This window comes from Zea mays, chromosome 8 (assembly GCF_902167145.1).
Source record: "Zea mays cultivar B73 chromosome 8, Zm-B73-REFERENCE-NAM-5.0, whole genome shotgun sequence".
In the NCBI taxonomy this organism is placed as follows: domain Eukaryota; kingdom Viridiplantae; phylum Streptophyta; class Magnoliopsida; order Poales; family Poaceae; genus Zea; species Zea mays.
In genome coordinates this window covers 177,502,109-177,517,538 of record NC_050103.1, presented here as the reverse complement: position 1 = coordinate 177,517,538, position 15,430 = coordinate 177,502,109, and the positions used below count along the sequence as shown (strand labels likewise).

General features: G+C 44.6%; 2 protein-coding genes and 1 pseudogene across 2 annotated transcripts; 1 reads left to right on the top strand and 2 right to left on the bottom strand.

Moving 5' to 3' along the window:
- Positions 1–2,489: 2,489 nt before the first annotated feature.
- Positions 2,490–3,622, top strand: LOC100282960 (uncharacterized). Its single transcript, NM_001155865.2, has 3 exons — positions 2,490–2,949; positions 3,186–3,275; positions 3,384–3,622. The coding sequence occupies exons 1-3, from the start codon at positions 2,571–2,573 to the stop codon at positions 3,497–3,499; spliced, it is 585 nt and encodes a 194-aa protein (NP_001149337.2). The 5' UTR covers positions 2,490–2,570; the 3' UTR covers positions 3,500–3,622.
- On the bottom strand, positions 3,572–8,237 carry LOC103636564 (type I inositol polyphosphate 5-phosphatase 10). The gene is made up of 12 exons (XM_008658916.3): positions 7,960–8,237; positions 7,467–7,499; positions 7,309–7,384; positions 6,739–6,798; positions 6,571–6,640; positions 6,377–6,481; positions 5,447–6,080; positions 5,179–5,372; positions 4,982–5,090; positions 4,502–4,650; positions 4,136–4,345; positions 3,572–4,044 (listed from the first exon to the last, which is right to left on the bottom strand). Exons 2-12 carry the CDS (start codon positions 7,494–7,496, stop codon positions 3,774–3,776), a joined length of 1,908 nt encoding a protein of 635 aa, XP_008657138.1. The 5' UTR covers positions 7,497–7,499; positions 7,960–8,237; the 3' UTR covers positions 3,572–3,773.
- A 2,810-nt stretch (positions 8,238–11,047) lies between these two features.
- LOC103636563 (dentin sialophosphoprotein-like) lies at positions 11,048–13,622 on the bottom strand (annotated as a pseudogene).
- Positions 13,623–15,430: the final 1,808 nt, after the last annotated feature.

Here is a 15,430-nt window from a genome sequence, read left to right as displayed (position 1 = left end):
CAGCATCCTCGGAGTTTGTTGGAGGAGACTTCTGTTCCGGTAGATCCGCGAGGCGGTGTAGAATTCCTTCTTCGTCCGCCACGGATGAGATTGTTCCGAAGCAGAATGTGGATCCGGGGCGCATGGTAATCTTGCTGTGGAAGGTGACGGCCATTGAGCTAGCTTGGATCGTCGACACACCCCCTACCTGGCGCGCCAGCTGTCGGTGTTTTGGGTCCGACCGCACACCCGGGGTTGCCCCTCAAGGTGTTTTTAGGAGTAGGACGGTGTCGACGACTGTAGCAAAATGGTTCGTGCCGATCGCACGAGGGACAATGGACAAGGTTTGCAGGTTCGGGCCGCTTAGAAGTGCGTAACACCCTACGTCCTGGTGAGTATATGAGCGTGGTTACAAGAGGATTCTCTGGATAGAAGGCACAGAGAATGTTTGTGGGTGGCTAAGTTGAATCGGTTCTGAAGGGGTGCCCCCTAGGCCTTATATACTCGGCCGTGGAGCATTACATGTGATACGATAACAACAAGTAGCTGAAAGATAGTAAACCTCTTGAGTTTATCCTTACGTAACCTCCGCCGACTTATCCTCGCATGGCTCCGTTGCATGGGGGCTTCAGCGCGGGAAAGTCGGGTCTCTGTTTGTGATTCATTCGTTTGACGTTGTGGGCCGCCTGTGTTTGCACTAATCAGCCCCACGTCTTCTTTATTGGTTGTCTTTCCCTAGGCCCACGAAAGAATGACCTTACGAATTATTTGGGCCCTTGGGCTTTTCGTGAGGCCTTTTACTTCTTTAGTGGACCCAGGGGATATCTATCCCCCACAGCCCCAGAGGTGACATCCCCCAGGGAGGGGACAGCTGGACAATCCTTAGGAATCACAAAAGGGATGGAATTCATTCCTTGCTCCTGCAACTTTGAAGGGATATCTGACAGAAGAAAAGTCTTGGACCAGTTGAAAGACTCCGGCTGAAGAAGATTCGAGAGAAAAAAAGGTGCCCACTTCTCAGGGACGTCCACCGAGTGATCAGTCAATCCAGCCGGAGCAAAGAAATTGGCCCAGAGCCTAGAGAACTGGACAGCTCTATTTCTCTCCTCAATCATCTGAAAGACGGGGTCAGGCTGCCAATCCTGATGTAGCATGAAATTCATCTCCAAATTCTGATGGTGATTATTGTTAGGTACATCAACATGGGCCTGAGGGGGCACAACCACCAAATCCTGGGCCTGATCCACCTGAGGTACCGGTCCATCAACCTCCTGTGGCCCATTGAAAGGGGCAGCATTGATGTCCATTCCATTCCCAATCAGAGCATGATCATTCACCGCAAAATGACCATTTGCGGGTGGTGCAAGCTGACCAGCACCAATGGAGCTATCAGACGACAAGCCAGAGTGCTGATTGCTGAGTTGCAGTTCTTCCTGCTGAATGTGTTGCTCCTCTGGCAAAGGAGGTTGTTGGTCTTGCTGAATGGGCTGCTCATTGACAATCCACTGGTCCCACTCTCCATGGCCCAAGGCATCCTGCTGAGCCGGCAACACTCCACCCTCAGGCTCCGGAGGAAAGTTTAGGTCAAGGCCTGCCGGAGGCAAAGGTTGACCCAGCCCGAAGAAGACCAGGGGGAGCTGATGTCCATCCTCAGGGGCCGGAGGGATGGGGTCTTCATCCTGAGCCTGACCGCCAAGCATGAGCTGTTGAATAATTTCACATTGCACCGTCCAGGAGTCCCCAGCAAAACCTTCGGCCTCCGAAAAAACAATAAATTGGGGGACCTCCTCCAGCGAAGTGACTCGAACACGGAGCAGGGTTCTAGAGATATTAGCTCGGTCCTCCTCCCACAGAATCAACCTCCCAAACGACCCAATGGCGGCCTGCAGATACTCTGAAGAACGATAATCCAGGGGAAACCCCAGAAGCATAAGCCAACACTCATGGTTGAAGAGAAGGGCACGGTGGTTCCAGGCATCATTGTGACGGACCGCAGTGAAGGTAGCGTCCAAATACTGCTGGGGACCAAGCAGAACCAAGTTATCCCGCTCCAGCACACTACGGAATTGCACCAACACTTGTCCCAAATGCGAGCGCTGAATGGCACGGACACCAACCCTACGATGCTCAACAAGGTACTCCCTGACCACATCCCTAACCGCAGGGAACAAGACCTCGTGCTCCGGTAAAGGATGAATATTTATAATCGCCCAGTCCTCGTGAAATGGCGGCAAACGTTGCGAAACTGACCTGACCATAACCCCGCGATGCTGGACCACCGCTGCGCTGAACCCTGGAGGGAGGAACGGCTCCGGGTCCATGCGCCGGTACGCCATTGACACATTCTCAGATGATCGCTGATTGTCACCGTCACCTGGCTAGCCAGGATGAAAACGGACGCTCCACCCCGGCTGCCCACGAGTGGACTCCGGCACGCACGCTGCCGTCAGTCACACGGTGACACACCATATATAGCAGTAGCAGTACAGGCAGCTGCATACGAGTCAGACCACACTTGTCAGCAAAGCGCCGGAATCCAAACCACGCACCGCCGCCTCGGCTAGCTAACACGTACACTAGCAGTGATCCCCATGGCAATGCTGCCGCGTCCAACAGCGCTCGTCGCAGCGGTGGTGGTGGCGGCGGCGCTGGTGCTCGGGATGGCGTCGGCGCAGGGGCCGGCCGCCGCGCCCGCGCCGGGCCCGGCGCCCGGGATCAGCGACGAGTGCTTCAACGCGGTGCTCAACATGTCGGACTGCCTGACGTACGTGACGGCGGGCAGCAAGGCGCGGCACCCGGACACGCCCTGCTGCCCGGAGCTGGCCGGGTTGCTCGAGTCCCACCCCGTCTGCCTCTGCCAGCTGCTGGGCGGCGCCGCCGAGTCCTACGGCGTCAGCGTCGACTACAAGCGCGCGCTCGCGCTCCCGGGGATCTGCCGCCTCACCGCGCCGCCCGTTAGCGCCTGCGCAGGTATATATACTATACGTACGGTACTGCTGCCATGTCGTGCATGCCTTGTGCACAGTCAGCCAGTCATGCATTGTTTGTTTGTTTGTTTTTTTAGCACGTTACGACGACACAATTACTCACGAAATGGAAGTCGCTCTAGCAGCTAATCTACTTGTTCAGAGATCTCACTTTTAACTAAGACCATGGCTTGATCACGTTTTTAAGTTTCAGTGGACGTTTTTTTTTCCTATCTGCAGCTTTCGGATTCCCTATCCCCGAGGGATTGGTGCCTACTGCGGCGCCCATGGCAGGCCTCTCTCCATCTTCTATCGGCCCAGATGTGCCTGGTAACGAACTTGCTGTCCTTCGCTTGCTTTGATTGATGCTCCTGGACTGGAGTCCTTTGCTATCTCATCTGACGACTTCGCCTCCGACCGCTGCCGTGTGTTCTGCAGCCAACACGCCGACGGGCTCAGCCAAGTCCCCCGCGGGACGCGTCACCGCCGCCGGAGGCCTCGTCGCCCTCGCCGCGCTACCCGTCGCGGTCGCGGCCGCCGGGATCATGTTCTAGAGCATCTACCGGTCGTCTTAGACTTTGTGATTTCTTCGTCATCATTCTTCTTACAGCACACACATGTTTGTGCATTATGGTACTAGTTCGTTAATTCACGTACAAACAGCTAGCTGTTCCAGGCACGAGATTCTTCCGGATTTGTTTCCTAGCTTGTAATAATTCCCCTTGATGAGCGTGTGTTTGGTATGTTTCTACTACGGAGCACTGTATGCATGCAGTTCAATCTCGATCTCGATGGCTGGCTTATTCCTCCTCTGCCCCGGGCCACAATTCAAGGAGTCACGATCCACGCACGGACGCGACAAGGTAGCAAATGCTGCCCAGCGGCGCGCGGTACCGGTGGCTGCGATGAATTGGCTGTTTGGCACGGGTGGTGAGAGGGAAACATGGGTGGTGATGAGCTGTTGTGGGCCGAGCCGGTGAATCGTCCGTCCATCTTGAGCGCTGGCCGTTGGAACATCAATGAGGAGGGAACGTACGGCATCTGCGAGTCCGGCTGCAATACTAGCCTCTCCTCCTCGCGTGCAACATGATTCTCATCTCTAGTAAAAAGGAAGAAAAAAATCACTACAACATGATTTGGAACTCACATTCAAACAGACCCTAATAACGCAGCAATAGGTATAACATTACCTTTTACCCTTGCCCTTGCCCGTGGGTAAGAGCTCTTCAGCATCAATTCTCATGTCAGCATTTGATGAGCGCCTGTTTGTCTTCTTGTTTAGCACCTCAACCTCAACAGCGAAGGTTCCACAAACAGGACGGTGATCAGAAAATCTAGACTCCCCGCGGTAGTAGGATAATTGTACAATCCCATCACCACGCCACAATATTCTGTCACACCTGAGAAAGTTCAACCACTTCAGAGGGATGGGATGCAATAGTAGGTAAGTTAAGTAAAAGAATACTATGTTTCCTTTGACACTTGGAGACTTGGAATAAAAAAGAAAATGAAGGCTAATTTTGCGTAACGAAACTAGATTTAAAAGTGATGCGTACCACGCAGGAGTTCTTCTCTTTTTCTTTGATGTCGCAGTCTCACCAGCATAAGCATCTGAGTTAAAGGAGTACTTATATGTTGGAGCAAAATATATCTTCCCCTCATTCCAACCCTTAAATACTCGCCCAGCGTCCCGTTCAATTTTAAGCTGAAGCAAAATGTACACACCATAAGGCAATGTAATGACATAAAAATCTATCGGGGAGGGATCTACTATCAAAAGATTTATTGGAACTTTTCAGATTTTCTTTCTAGTGCTTGTCAGCATAAAGCGGTAGCATCTTCATTATTAACTTAATTATTTAAATGGGCCATATTTAGAACTGTCTCCATGCTTCTGATGAGTTCTTTTTCCTAAAATAAAGGCTACCCTCAAACTTGCATTCACTAAAGAAGAAGATGTAGACCCAAAGCAGTCCTTTCCCCACGCTACCCCCAAGCACAGCACAGGCACGTTCCTGACGAGATAGAAAAGTTACCTGATCCTTTTCAAAAAGAGCATCCCAGTCATTTTCCATCAAAAGCTTCTTGGTATCTGCATAGCTCAGTGCAATACGGTAGTTCAGATCACCAAGCCATATCACCTTACTGAAACCAACAGTGCACAAATTAGTAGGAAAAACATGTTGAAAAGGAACATATATTCACAATGTTAGATATGACACATCATTCTTACTCATGGTCAACTATTCTCTCCGGGATTTTTCTTCCAGCTCTTCTACAGATCCTAGAAAACATTGTGAGCCTCATTATCTCTAGAACATCCGAGTTCCTCCTGAATTCGTCTCCTTCTTTTTGACCTGAAGCCAAATGGCTGCATACGAAACAAAAGCTTGTCTGGTGCAGTGTCATGCTTATTGATATACATCCCTGCAGTAGAAGTGCATTCAAGACTAGATAGAATAATTACAACCAGGATAAATTTGATAGGATTCTGTCCTGACCTTGTTTCCAAGACAGCCCAGAATCCCGCGCCCTATGCAAGCCTTCCTTAGATGCCCAATATGCTGCACTAGCTCTTTCTTCACCCACACAGTAACAAAAATGCCAACCATTTGTTTGCACGCTATGAGATTATATTTTAGTTGATCCCTAGTGGCAGGACCAGAAGTAATTCCATCGACCACAGAGCCATCAGAGTCCCTTGATTTCTCTTTATCTTTCCCTTTCTCTTCATCCTCTCCAGAGGAATCAGTCTCATCTGCATATGCTTTTTGACATCCAAAGCAAGCATCCCTGTAGGACGTTCTGGTCATTTCTACCGGGCAATTGCAGGCCTTAAGTTGTTTTCTACGCACTGGCATGAAAGATTTGCTAATGGCTTTTAACAAGGAATTCTGGAAGATTGTGGCACCACTTGCTGTTTTTGATAGGTCGGAGAATGAGGTGCCGATGCTTGATGAAGCTCGAGAGGAAGAAGAATCAACAGAGGGAGATGGTTCATGCTGAAAGACGTTGGCATCAATGTCAGCTGGTCGATTTAGTGATTGGTTTATAAGAACAAGCCATCTAGCAGCTGGTTCATTGTCTTCTATTACAAGCACATTACCAGCATTGAGAGGGACAATTTCCTGAAAACTGTTCAAATGTTAAACAAACAAGAGCAATTACACAAAGGCTTGCATCAAACTTAAAAGTTCCATTAAAATATCCTTGATATACTTCATTGTGCTTCAAATAGATACCAATATGTCAACACAACAGCATCGTATGATTCCACACTACCATGGAGGAATCAAGTAAAACTTCACCAATTTACCATTTTCGGCTGTGTATTAGTACTAATATGTGAGACAAATCTAGAATCAAGTAAACACAACATCTGCAATAGAGACATTGGAAGGGATTTTTGCAGGTATTAAAAAAAGACTTACCCCAAAACATAAATATCGGAATTGTCATCAGGGGGGATAAAGTCATCCAGGTTCAGTGCAGCAATAGGTGTTTTTCCTCCAACATTCCAGGTGGAAACAAATATTCTGCACATTGACAGCAGAGAGTGAACAATTTGACCTAGTTAGCATAAAACAGGCTCAAGAATGGTAGTATATAAACATAGACATTATACCTGATGGGTTCAGTTGTAGTGTTATTAGAAGATTGGGCAAGGAAATGGCTGAGGCGCATGCTCTTAACCTCTGGTCTCTCGCAAAATAAAATAAAATAAAATAAAGTAATAATAATTTGGGGAATCAGGAAAAGGCACTGTAGTTCTGTAGTTTGCAGACTAGAGTACCTGAAAACGTTCTCAAGGGGGATGATGATGATGTCTTAGAAGAACTTGGCGCAAGCTTAGCTGGTGTTATATACGAGCACCCAGAAAGTTAGTAGCTGGTTCCATGGTCTTAGGACGAACTCGAGATGCATTTTAGAGAACTGTTAGCACTTAACAGCAGAAGGGGAGGGAGTGAAAAGTAATTTTGCAACAGATTAACTACAAGAGCTAATGACATTAGGGAGTGCAGTTGTTAGAAAGGATGTCTTCAAGTCAATGTTGCAATTAAGAGATGAATAAACATTACATGATTTCAGGCCAATCGTAGTGATACAATTTCATTGTGATAGAATATTGTGGAACTGGGAACAAATTCCTGTGTCCAATTGTAAAGTATCCAAACATACAGTTGTCTCTCATCACCACAATTTCAGCCCCTATTCAGTGATCTAGAATGTGTGTGTTAAGGTCAATTCATGACAGATTATAGTTACCAGAAAGTCTATTAATAAATAGACATTTAAAAAAAATCCAGGTGGAATTTCTCGTGCTAGCTAGACATAACTTTGGAAAATAAGAATGTGAACCAACCAGCATGGCGGCCTGGATTCTTTGTGCTCTTTGCAACTTTCTTCTCCTTGGCTGTAAAAAGTTTTGGTCGACAGCCCTGAAAGGCAAGTAAAATGAATATAGTTTAGTTCCGTTTCTGCATAATGCGATTAAGGTAATGCAATCACAACAATATTCACCTTTGTTTTTTCCTTTGCAGTAGACGCCATTACCTGCTGAAACCAATGGTAAGGTTTCCTTAGTGATATTTAAGTTTTAACTTGAACACCGATATAATTAATCGTCTGCGATCGGTTTAGACTTAGTAAAGGTACATAAGGTTAAAGCACGTAAGAAAAAAAACTTAATGCAATGACGGATGAGTTTTGCTTAAACTCTAAAACGGTTTTTTTTTGTAATAATATGCAAATTTGGACCAAATTGAAGCGAATCACGTTCACGAAAATTGTCCACGTGTGATGATTTAGAGAGTGAGAGAATATGCGATCCAAAACAAATCACACGTTGCGCCTGCGACAGAGGAGAATCACACAAACAAAACACGACAGCCGTTCCTACCATTCACCGACTATCATGAAAGCCGCACCAATATGCAATCTATCAATCGCCAAAATCCTCCCCTGGAAAAACCTACACATAAGAAACGCACAATGCCACATCAAGCATACTCACCTAAACATGCAGGAATCTTCTGGCCTCCAAACGCTTACTTCCTAGGATCCCAAACCCCGCAGCCAAGGAGCCGCCGCCACAACCAAGAGCGCTCCCCGATCACTTCTGCTGCGGTCCTGCCGGCGCGGCCGTGACCATGCACCACGACTCCTACCAGCCAAGGAAACCAACTGTACGAGCAGACGCCGGGCCGCGACACCTGTAATCCGGCAAGGGGTCGGGGGAGGTCGCGGGATGCATGTCATCGTGGCCCGTGACCTATTTAAACCACGGAAGGGCACAACTGTCGCGCGGAGGGGAATAGTTTAAGGAAGAAACGTCTCTCGCTAGAATGACCAGTGGCGTTCGATCCGCATCTGCATGCGTCAGTCACCCTGCTCCGGCTGGCAAGGTTGACCGGGGCGGCGAGCGAGTTAGAGGGGGGCATGTGCTGTGCATACTGCGCAGGAGGAGGTGCTGGGGAATGGGAGCGTTCCCGATGGGGATGGAGGGGGATGTCGTGGTGGGGAGAAAGTGGGGGAGGAGTAGGAGCGCACATACGGTGCTGTCAGCGACGCGAATTCTGGTTTTTTGACTCGATTACATGGCTGAGCGTTGGTCAAATGCATGCATGCGTCCACTTCCCGGAATTGACTGTGTCATCCCTCAGCCTATAACGTATCCGCTATGATCGGACCTAACACCTCCACCACACACTCACACACTGCATGAATCTTAAAACAAACTAGTTTTTTATTTTTAGTTTTTAGTGTAAAAATATATTTTAAGATGTTTTATACTTTATATTTTTTATATTTTTACTTATGAATATGCGTTCACACAGGGTCAAAACAATAATTTTCATATATAATAGAAATAACTAAATCTCAATTATTGGTCAATTGAATTTTTTATCCTTCTCACCAACTTATTAACAGTTATAATAAAGTGTTGTGATATTATTTTTATATGAACCTTAATAAAACTAATTTGATAATTATTTCACAAAGTACATAACAACGACACTAAACTTAATTGTTTATTCAACACAACAACTTAGTACATCACTCATTATTACATTTTTCTCTTTATTTATTATAACAACGGCTTAGTATATGGCTCATTCTTACATATTTTTTATATTCAATGTGGCTAACCTACCACACCCTACCTATACGAGACTATCGTGGTAGGTTATTCATCATGGTGACTATATATGTCTTTATACCTAGTTATACTTGACATGGTATGGGAAACACCCCTATATATAAGCCTCTATGTCTAATATGTTGTTGACATATGTCCACATTATACAATCTTCCTACACAAATATCTAACTCTAGATTATTTTCACATGCATTTCCACTTTCTAGATAAATCCTACCATGCAAAATATCATTCTTTTGGAATATTTTGTACTTCACTATGAAGCATGAAACATGGAAACTATGACTAATGCATGCTCTCAAATCCTCTAGAAACTTCTTAAGCATGCAATATATTGCTTTTTTTAACACCCCCCCTCAACACATGCTTGTCTTTGACTCTACGCATACTTGTCTCCGATCGTCGAACCATTTACTATCACTCCTCCATCCTTGATGCCAACATCATGGCGGTGGCAGAGACAACAGTGTCTCTGAAATCTCGCTTTGCTAAAGAACCTGAATGAGTTTTTTTGGCAGTGATCATGTACGACTGCTCATCTGCACTGTAAAAACCTACAGACTCAATGACACCACAAACTCATTTTCCATCAGGTTGGAGTGATCCTCGTTGAGTAATGATGAGTAACTCACTCATCTTTGTGTTATATGTGTTCAAAACATATTTAGTTTGTTATATGAACATGTTATATTACGCATTACATGTAGTTTATCTAGTGTTTATGTAGTAAACACTACCTTTATTTGGTTGTATTTTATCGTCCGAACATTCAGAAAGGCCGACGTTGATAGGCTGAAAGGCCACATTTTGGACCGGCTTTGTAATATAGTAAACTCCATGTAGAACGTGGCGACGCGCAGGAAGCACACATTCTGCAGACCACACGACTCACTCTACAGGCGCAATAGATTATTCTCTAACAAAGGACATCGGTAGTCGCGCCAGTGGGGTTTGTGGTGGGGGAAGGAGAGGGTTGGCGCCAGCTGTTGGCGTTCGAGGAGGAGGGAGGCCCAGGTGGCGGCGCGGCGCTAGCGTCTTTGAGCGGATGAATCGGGTGACGGGGTTGATTCCGGGTAGGGCAACTGCTTAAGGCCCTATGCCGTTGTTTATACGTCCCGAGCGGTCGAGCCCAAGCGCACGCGCCTGCTCAAACCGGGCCGGCAGGCAGCAGCAACCATCATCAGGCCGTGGTGGTGTCGGGTGAGCGAATGGGCTATTGCTTTTGCCGTGATAATAGGAATATTTCTTGGTTTTTTTTCAGGGACACCTTTTGGCTTTTGCCATGACAGCAGGAAGAATTGCTATGTTTTTCGCTTGTGTGGAAGCTTTAAGGGCTAATTTGGAAACTTAAATCCAAACTAGCCCTTAGACTAATTTCATGTTTGCTTAACCACGCTCTTGTTACTTTCCTCAATTTCGCCGCAACAGACAAATTTCTTAAAAAGCGAGGTTTGAACAAATTTAAAATACACTGTCATTCTGTTCCATGAATGCTTTCCAGATTTTCAAACAAGTTTAGGAATAAATTAACAACATATGTCTTATGTCCTGGGCACCAGGTGATGTCATTCTCGTTTACTGTAATCGCTACAATTCCAACATAATAACCAAAGTACAGAAGGCTGAACCAGTCCCTTGCTACAGTGTAGGTGTGGAAATAGTAGTGCATGATCCCAAATGGAATAATACCAAACACATGATGAAATTGATAAGGGAATTACACAATCTGGAGAGAAAATAATAACAACAAAAACTAAAATATACAAGTACTTCGTCGAGCAATTTTTGAAAACGTGATATCTGAAGTTTCAGGCACAGGCAAAACAAACATGGCAACGAACAGAACGACACCAAAAAACAATCACAGATGCAGTGCAATTTAATTAGCAACCAAGACTTCTAGGTGAGCTTTTTGTATAGCAACTTTCCGTATAGCAGATTATCAAGAAGCTAGCTGGTTTTGGCTTCAGAAGGAGAACATCCCCTTTTACCTTGCAGGGGGAAACTGGCGCGACAGCAAGACAAATGGCTTTCCTTTGCCGCAGCTGGTAGTACATTTGATTGGTTCCGGTGTATTGAGTACATGAACCATCTCTTGTGTTGCCGCATTTTCAGCTACCATCAATGGAGATACCTTTGCAGATTCAGGAACACATGTCGCAGTTTTGCTGCTGCTACTGATCCCACCGCCACTGCATGTGTTACCATATAGAGAACTGTTGGTAACAACTCTGCTGTTGTTGCTGCTAGCACTACTGCACTAAGAATGCTTCCTGGCCCTTTTGCTGCCACCCCCACTGCTGCTACGGTTCCTAGAATGCTTCTTGTCCTTTTTGCTTCCAGTGGTACTGTGGCTACTGCTACTGCAGCTCTTGGAACACTTGTATTTGTAATTACCCTTAGTTGAACTACTACGGTGCCCTTTCACAGTGTGCGAGTCTGAAGTAATAGGTGGGTCATATACATCAGTGGCCCATGAAACGCTCAACTTTGTTTTGATTCCCTTCTTCGCACGAGTTCCTTTCATTGCAGAAACTAACCTTGGAGTGCCCTGCAAGAAGATAATTTACAAACATGTTAGCAAAACAAGATTGATCCATAATTTCTTTTGCATAATCAGTTGACAAAATATGAGAGTAACCGCCCATGTCCGCATGCCATGAGATGCTACACTCATTGCTCATTCAAATAAACAAGGACCAATAAGGATGCTGCTAGCTATAACGAGTAAGAAATCATAATTGCAATATAAGAACACTACCAAAACCTATCAACTCCCGCAAATTAAGCTTCACAAAAATAGAAATAGCATCATCAATTGGTTCAAAAGGATAATCTGCCAAACAGGAGGACGAATAAAAGAAATCAAATCTAAAGTGTCCTTCCGTTATATAAGGTGCTAAAACACAGACAACAACTATACAGAATCAACATATATGATTCAGTCCCTCATTGTGAAAGCTACTGTGATTGAAAAATAGTCACATAGCTACCAGTAACTTGGTATTAGAATAATATGAATGTGGAGAAAATATCTGATCACAAATATATGCAAAAAATGAAAGAATCCAACTATAAAGTAAATTAGAAACCTACATTAATTGAAGAATTCCCAGCAACTGAATTGCTAATTGATGATTCTGTTACATCACCAATAGGAAAGGCAGGTGATATAAAATCAACATTCACTAAATCATCAGTTGAATCAGATTCCAGAGAAAGAATTGGATCATCGCTGTAATCGTCATCAGAATCTTCATGCAGACCTGACCCTTCGTCAACCGCCAACAGATCGGTCATCGTCACTTCAGTAAGAGCGATTCCAATTTTCTCAACCGCCAAATCATCTTGCCCACAAGATATTATAGCTTCAACATATTCATCTTCCCAACAAGCACAACCATGCTCGCAACAAGGCTTTAAACAAGTGCTGTGGCAAGGACCTGAGATGCTACTAACATCTTCAGCACTGAAGTCCGCTGAGGGTTCACCCATCCACAAGCTTGATCCCAAATTAAAAATACAAGTTTTTGTTGAAAAAGGGAATGGTCATAAGCAATAAGCAATTTGTATGCAAATATAAGGGTTGCCGATTGCATAAGGGCTCCCATGCAGTTACTAAAGTTATGAAAAAATATAATGCACAGATCAATGATTTCTCAACCATATGCATCAACATATTTTGCTGATATTTGGACCTTAAAGTACATTAGTTTTTCAACCGAGGGGCACAAGCACAGGAAGACAATGAGATTCATAAAAGGTATCTTTTTAATCATCGTATATTTTTGGGCTTGACTATTTTTAGAATGCTTGGAATCAAGAAGCACTCTACGCCATTGGGTCAACACAAACAACCTAAAACACCTAAAATAGTAAGTATTCAGATGTTGATGCGAGGAAGGATAGACAGAGAAAAATAAGCTGGTTTCGAACATGTAAAAAATAGTCGAACAATTTTTTGTTTGTTTATTTAATGTAAGAACTAGGCGAGCGAAAGTGTATAGAACAATTTACGTACTGATAGGATCGCGCGCATATAAATGTTTACTACAAAAAATGCTCTAAACATAAAAATTCAGTATCATTTCCATGATTGTATGTAACCTAATAAATGGTTCCATGGCGACAGCTTTGTGAGTTTGGTACCTCTTATCTTGTAGGTGGTAACGACCACGTCAAAACACCTTGCCTCCTTTCGATCCTGCAGATCGAAATCCAGACACCAAACTCCGACAACGAGAGAAGCGACAGGGATAAAGAAGCCACGGATCAAGCACAACCAGATCGAAACCGGGAGCAAAGTAAGGACCGAGGGGGGCGTGGGCGACGGAGGGAACGCAAAGGTCAAAGACAATTACTACTACTACTACTAAAATTACTAATAGAACGATGCTTGAGGCGATGGTAGCAGGGGAACATAGCTACCAATAACTTGGTATCAAAATAATATAAATGTGGAGCAAATATCTGACCACAAATATATGCAAAAAATGAAAGAATGCAACTCTAAAGTAAATTAGAAACCTACATTAATTGAAGAATTTCCAGCAACTGAATTGCTAATTGATGATTCTATTACACCACCACTACGAAAGACATGTAATATAAAGTCAGCATTCACTAAATCATCAGTTGAATCAGATTCCAGAGAAAATATTGTGACATTATTTTTATATGAAACTTAATCAAACTAATTTGATACTTATTTCACAAAGTACATGACAACGACACTAAACTTGATTGTTTATTCAATACAACAACTTAGTACATCACTCATTATTATATTTTTTGTTTATTTATTATAACAACGGTTTAGTATATGGCTCATCCTTACATATTTTTTATATTCAATGTGGCTAACCTACCACACCCTACCTATACCAGACTACCGTGGTAGGTTTATTCATCATGGTGGCTATATATGTCTTTCTACCTGGTTATACTTGACATGGTATGGGAAACACCCCTATATATAAGCCTCTATGTCTAATATGTTGTTGACATATGTCCATATTATACAGTCTTCCTATACAAATATCTAACTCTAGATTATTTTTCACATGCATTTCCACATTCTAGATAAATCCTACCATGCAAAATATCATTCTTTTAGAATATACCGTACTTCATTATGAAGCATGAAGCATGGAAACTATGACTAATGCATGCTCTCAAATCCTCTAGAAACTTCTTAAGCATGCATTATATTGATGTTTTTAACACTCCCCCTCAACACACGCTTGTCTTTGACTCTACTGAAAGGGAATTAGGCTTTAAACCTTTTCCTAAATAATTTTGGTGGTTGAATTGTCCAACACAAACAATTGGACTAACTAATTTGCTCTAGATTATAAGTTCTACAGGTGTCAAAGGTTCAACACAAACCAATAAAAAGTCCAAGAAAGGGTTCAAATAAAAAGAGCAAAAGACAACCGAAGGCAGCCCTGGTCTGGCGCACTGGACTGTCCGGTGCACCAGGGTGGATCAACTCCAACTCGCTAGCTTCGGGAATTTGGGGAGCCACTCCACTATAATTCATCGGACTGTCCAGTGTAGCACCGGATTGTCCGGTGTGCCAGCGGAGTAACGACTAACAGCTCCAACGTCGTCTGCAAAAGGTGAACAGTGAGCTACAGTGCGTGGACAGCGCGCGCAGAAGTCAGAGCAGGCGCAGATGGCACACCAGACAGTGAAAAGTGACTGCCCGGTGCACCACCGGACTGTCCGGTGGCCCCACAAGTCAGAGCTCCAACGGTCGAACCCTAACGGTTGGGTGACGTGGCTGGCGCACCAGACAGTGTTCGGTGGTGCACCGGATTGTCCGGTGCGCCATACGACAGCAGCCTTCCTCAACGACCACTTTGGTGGTTGGGGCTATAAATACCCCCCAACCACCAACACTTCAAGGCATCCAAGTTTTCAGCCAACACATTCAATACAAGAGCTTGTGCATTCAATACAAGACACAAATAGAGTGAATCTCTCCAAGTCCCAATTCCACTCAAAGCAATAGTGACTAGAAGAGAGAGTTTTGCCGTGTTCTTTTGAGCTCTTGCGCTTGGATCACTTTTCTTCTTCCCCATTTCTCGTTCTAAAAAATATTGTAATCAAAACAAGAGACACCAAGTTGTGGTGGTCCTTGTAGTGGTCTTAGTGACCCATTTGATTGAGGAGAAAAGCTCACTCGGTCTAGGTGACCGTTTGAGAGAGGGAAAGGGTTGAAAGAGACCCGGTCTTTGTGACCACCTCAACGGGGAGTAGGTTTGCAAGAACCGAACCTCGGTAAAACTAATCATTGTGTCTCACTCTCCATTTGCTTGTG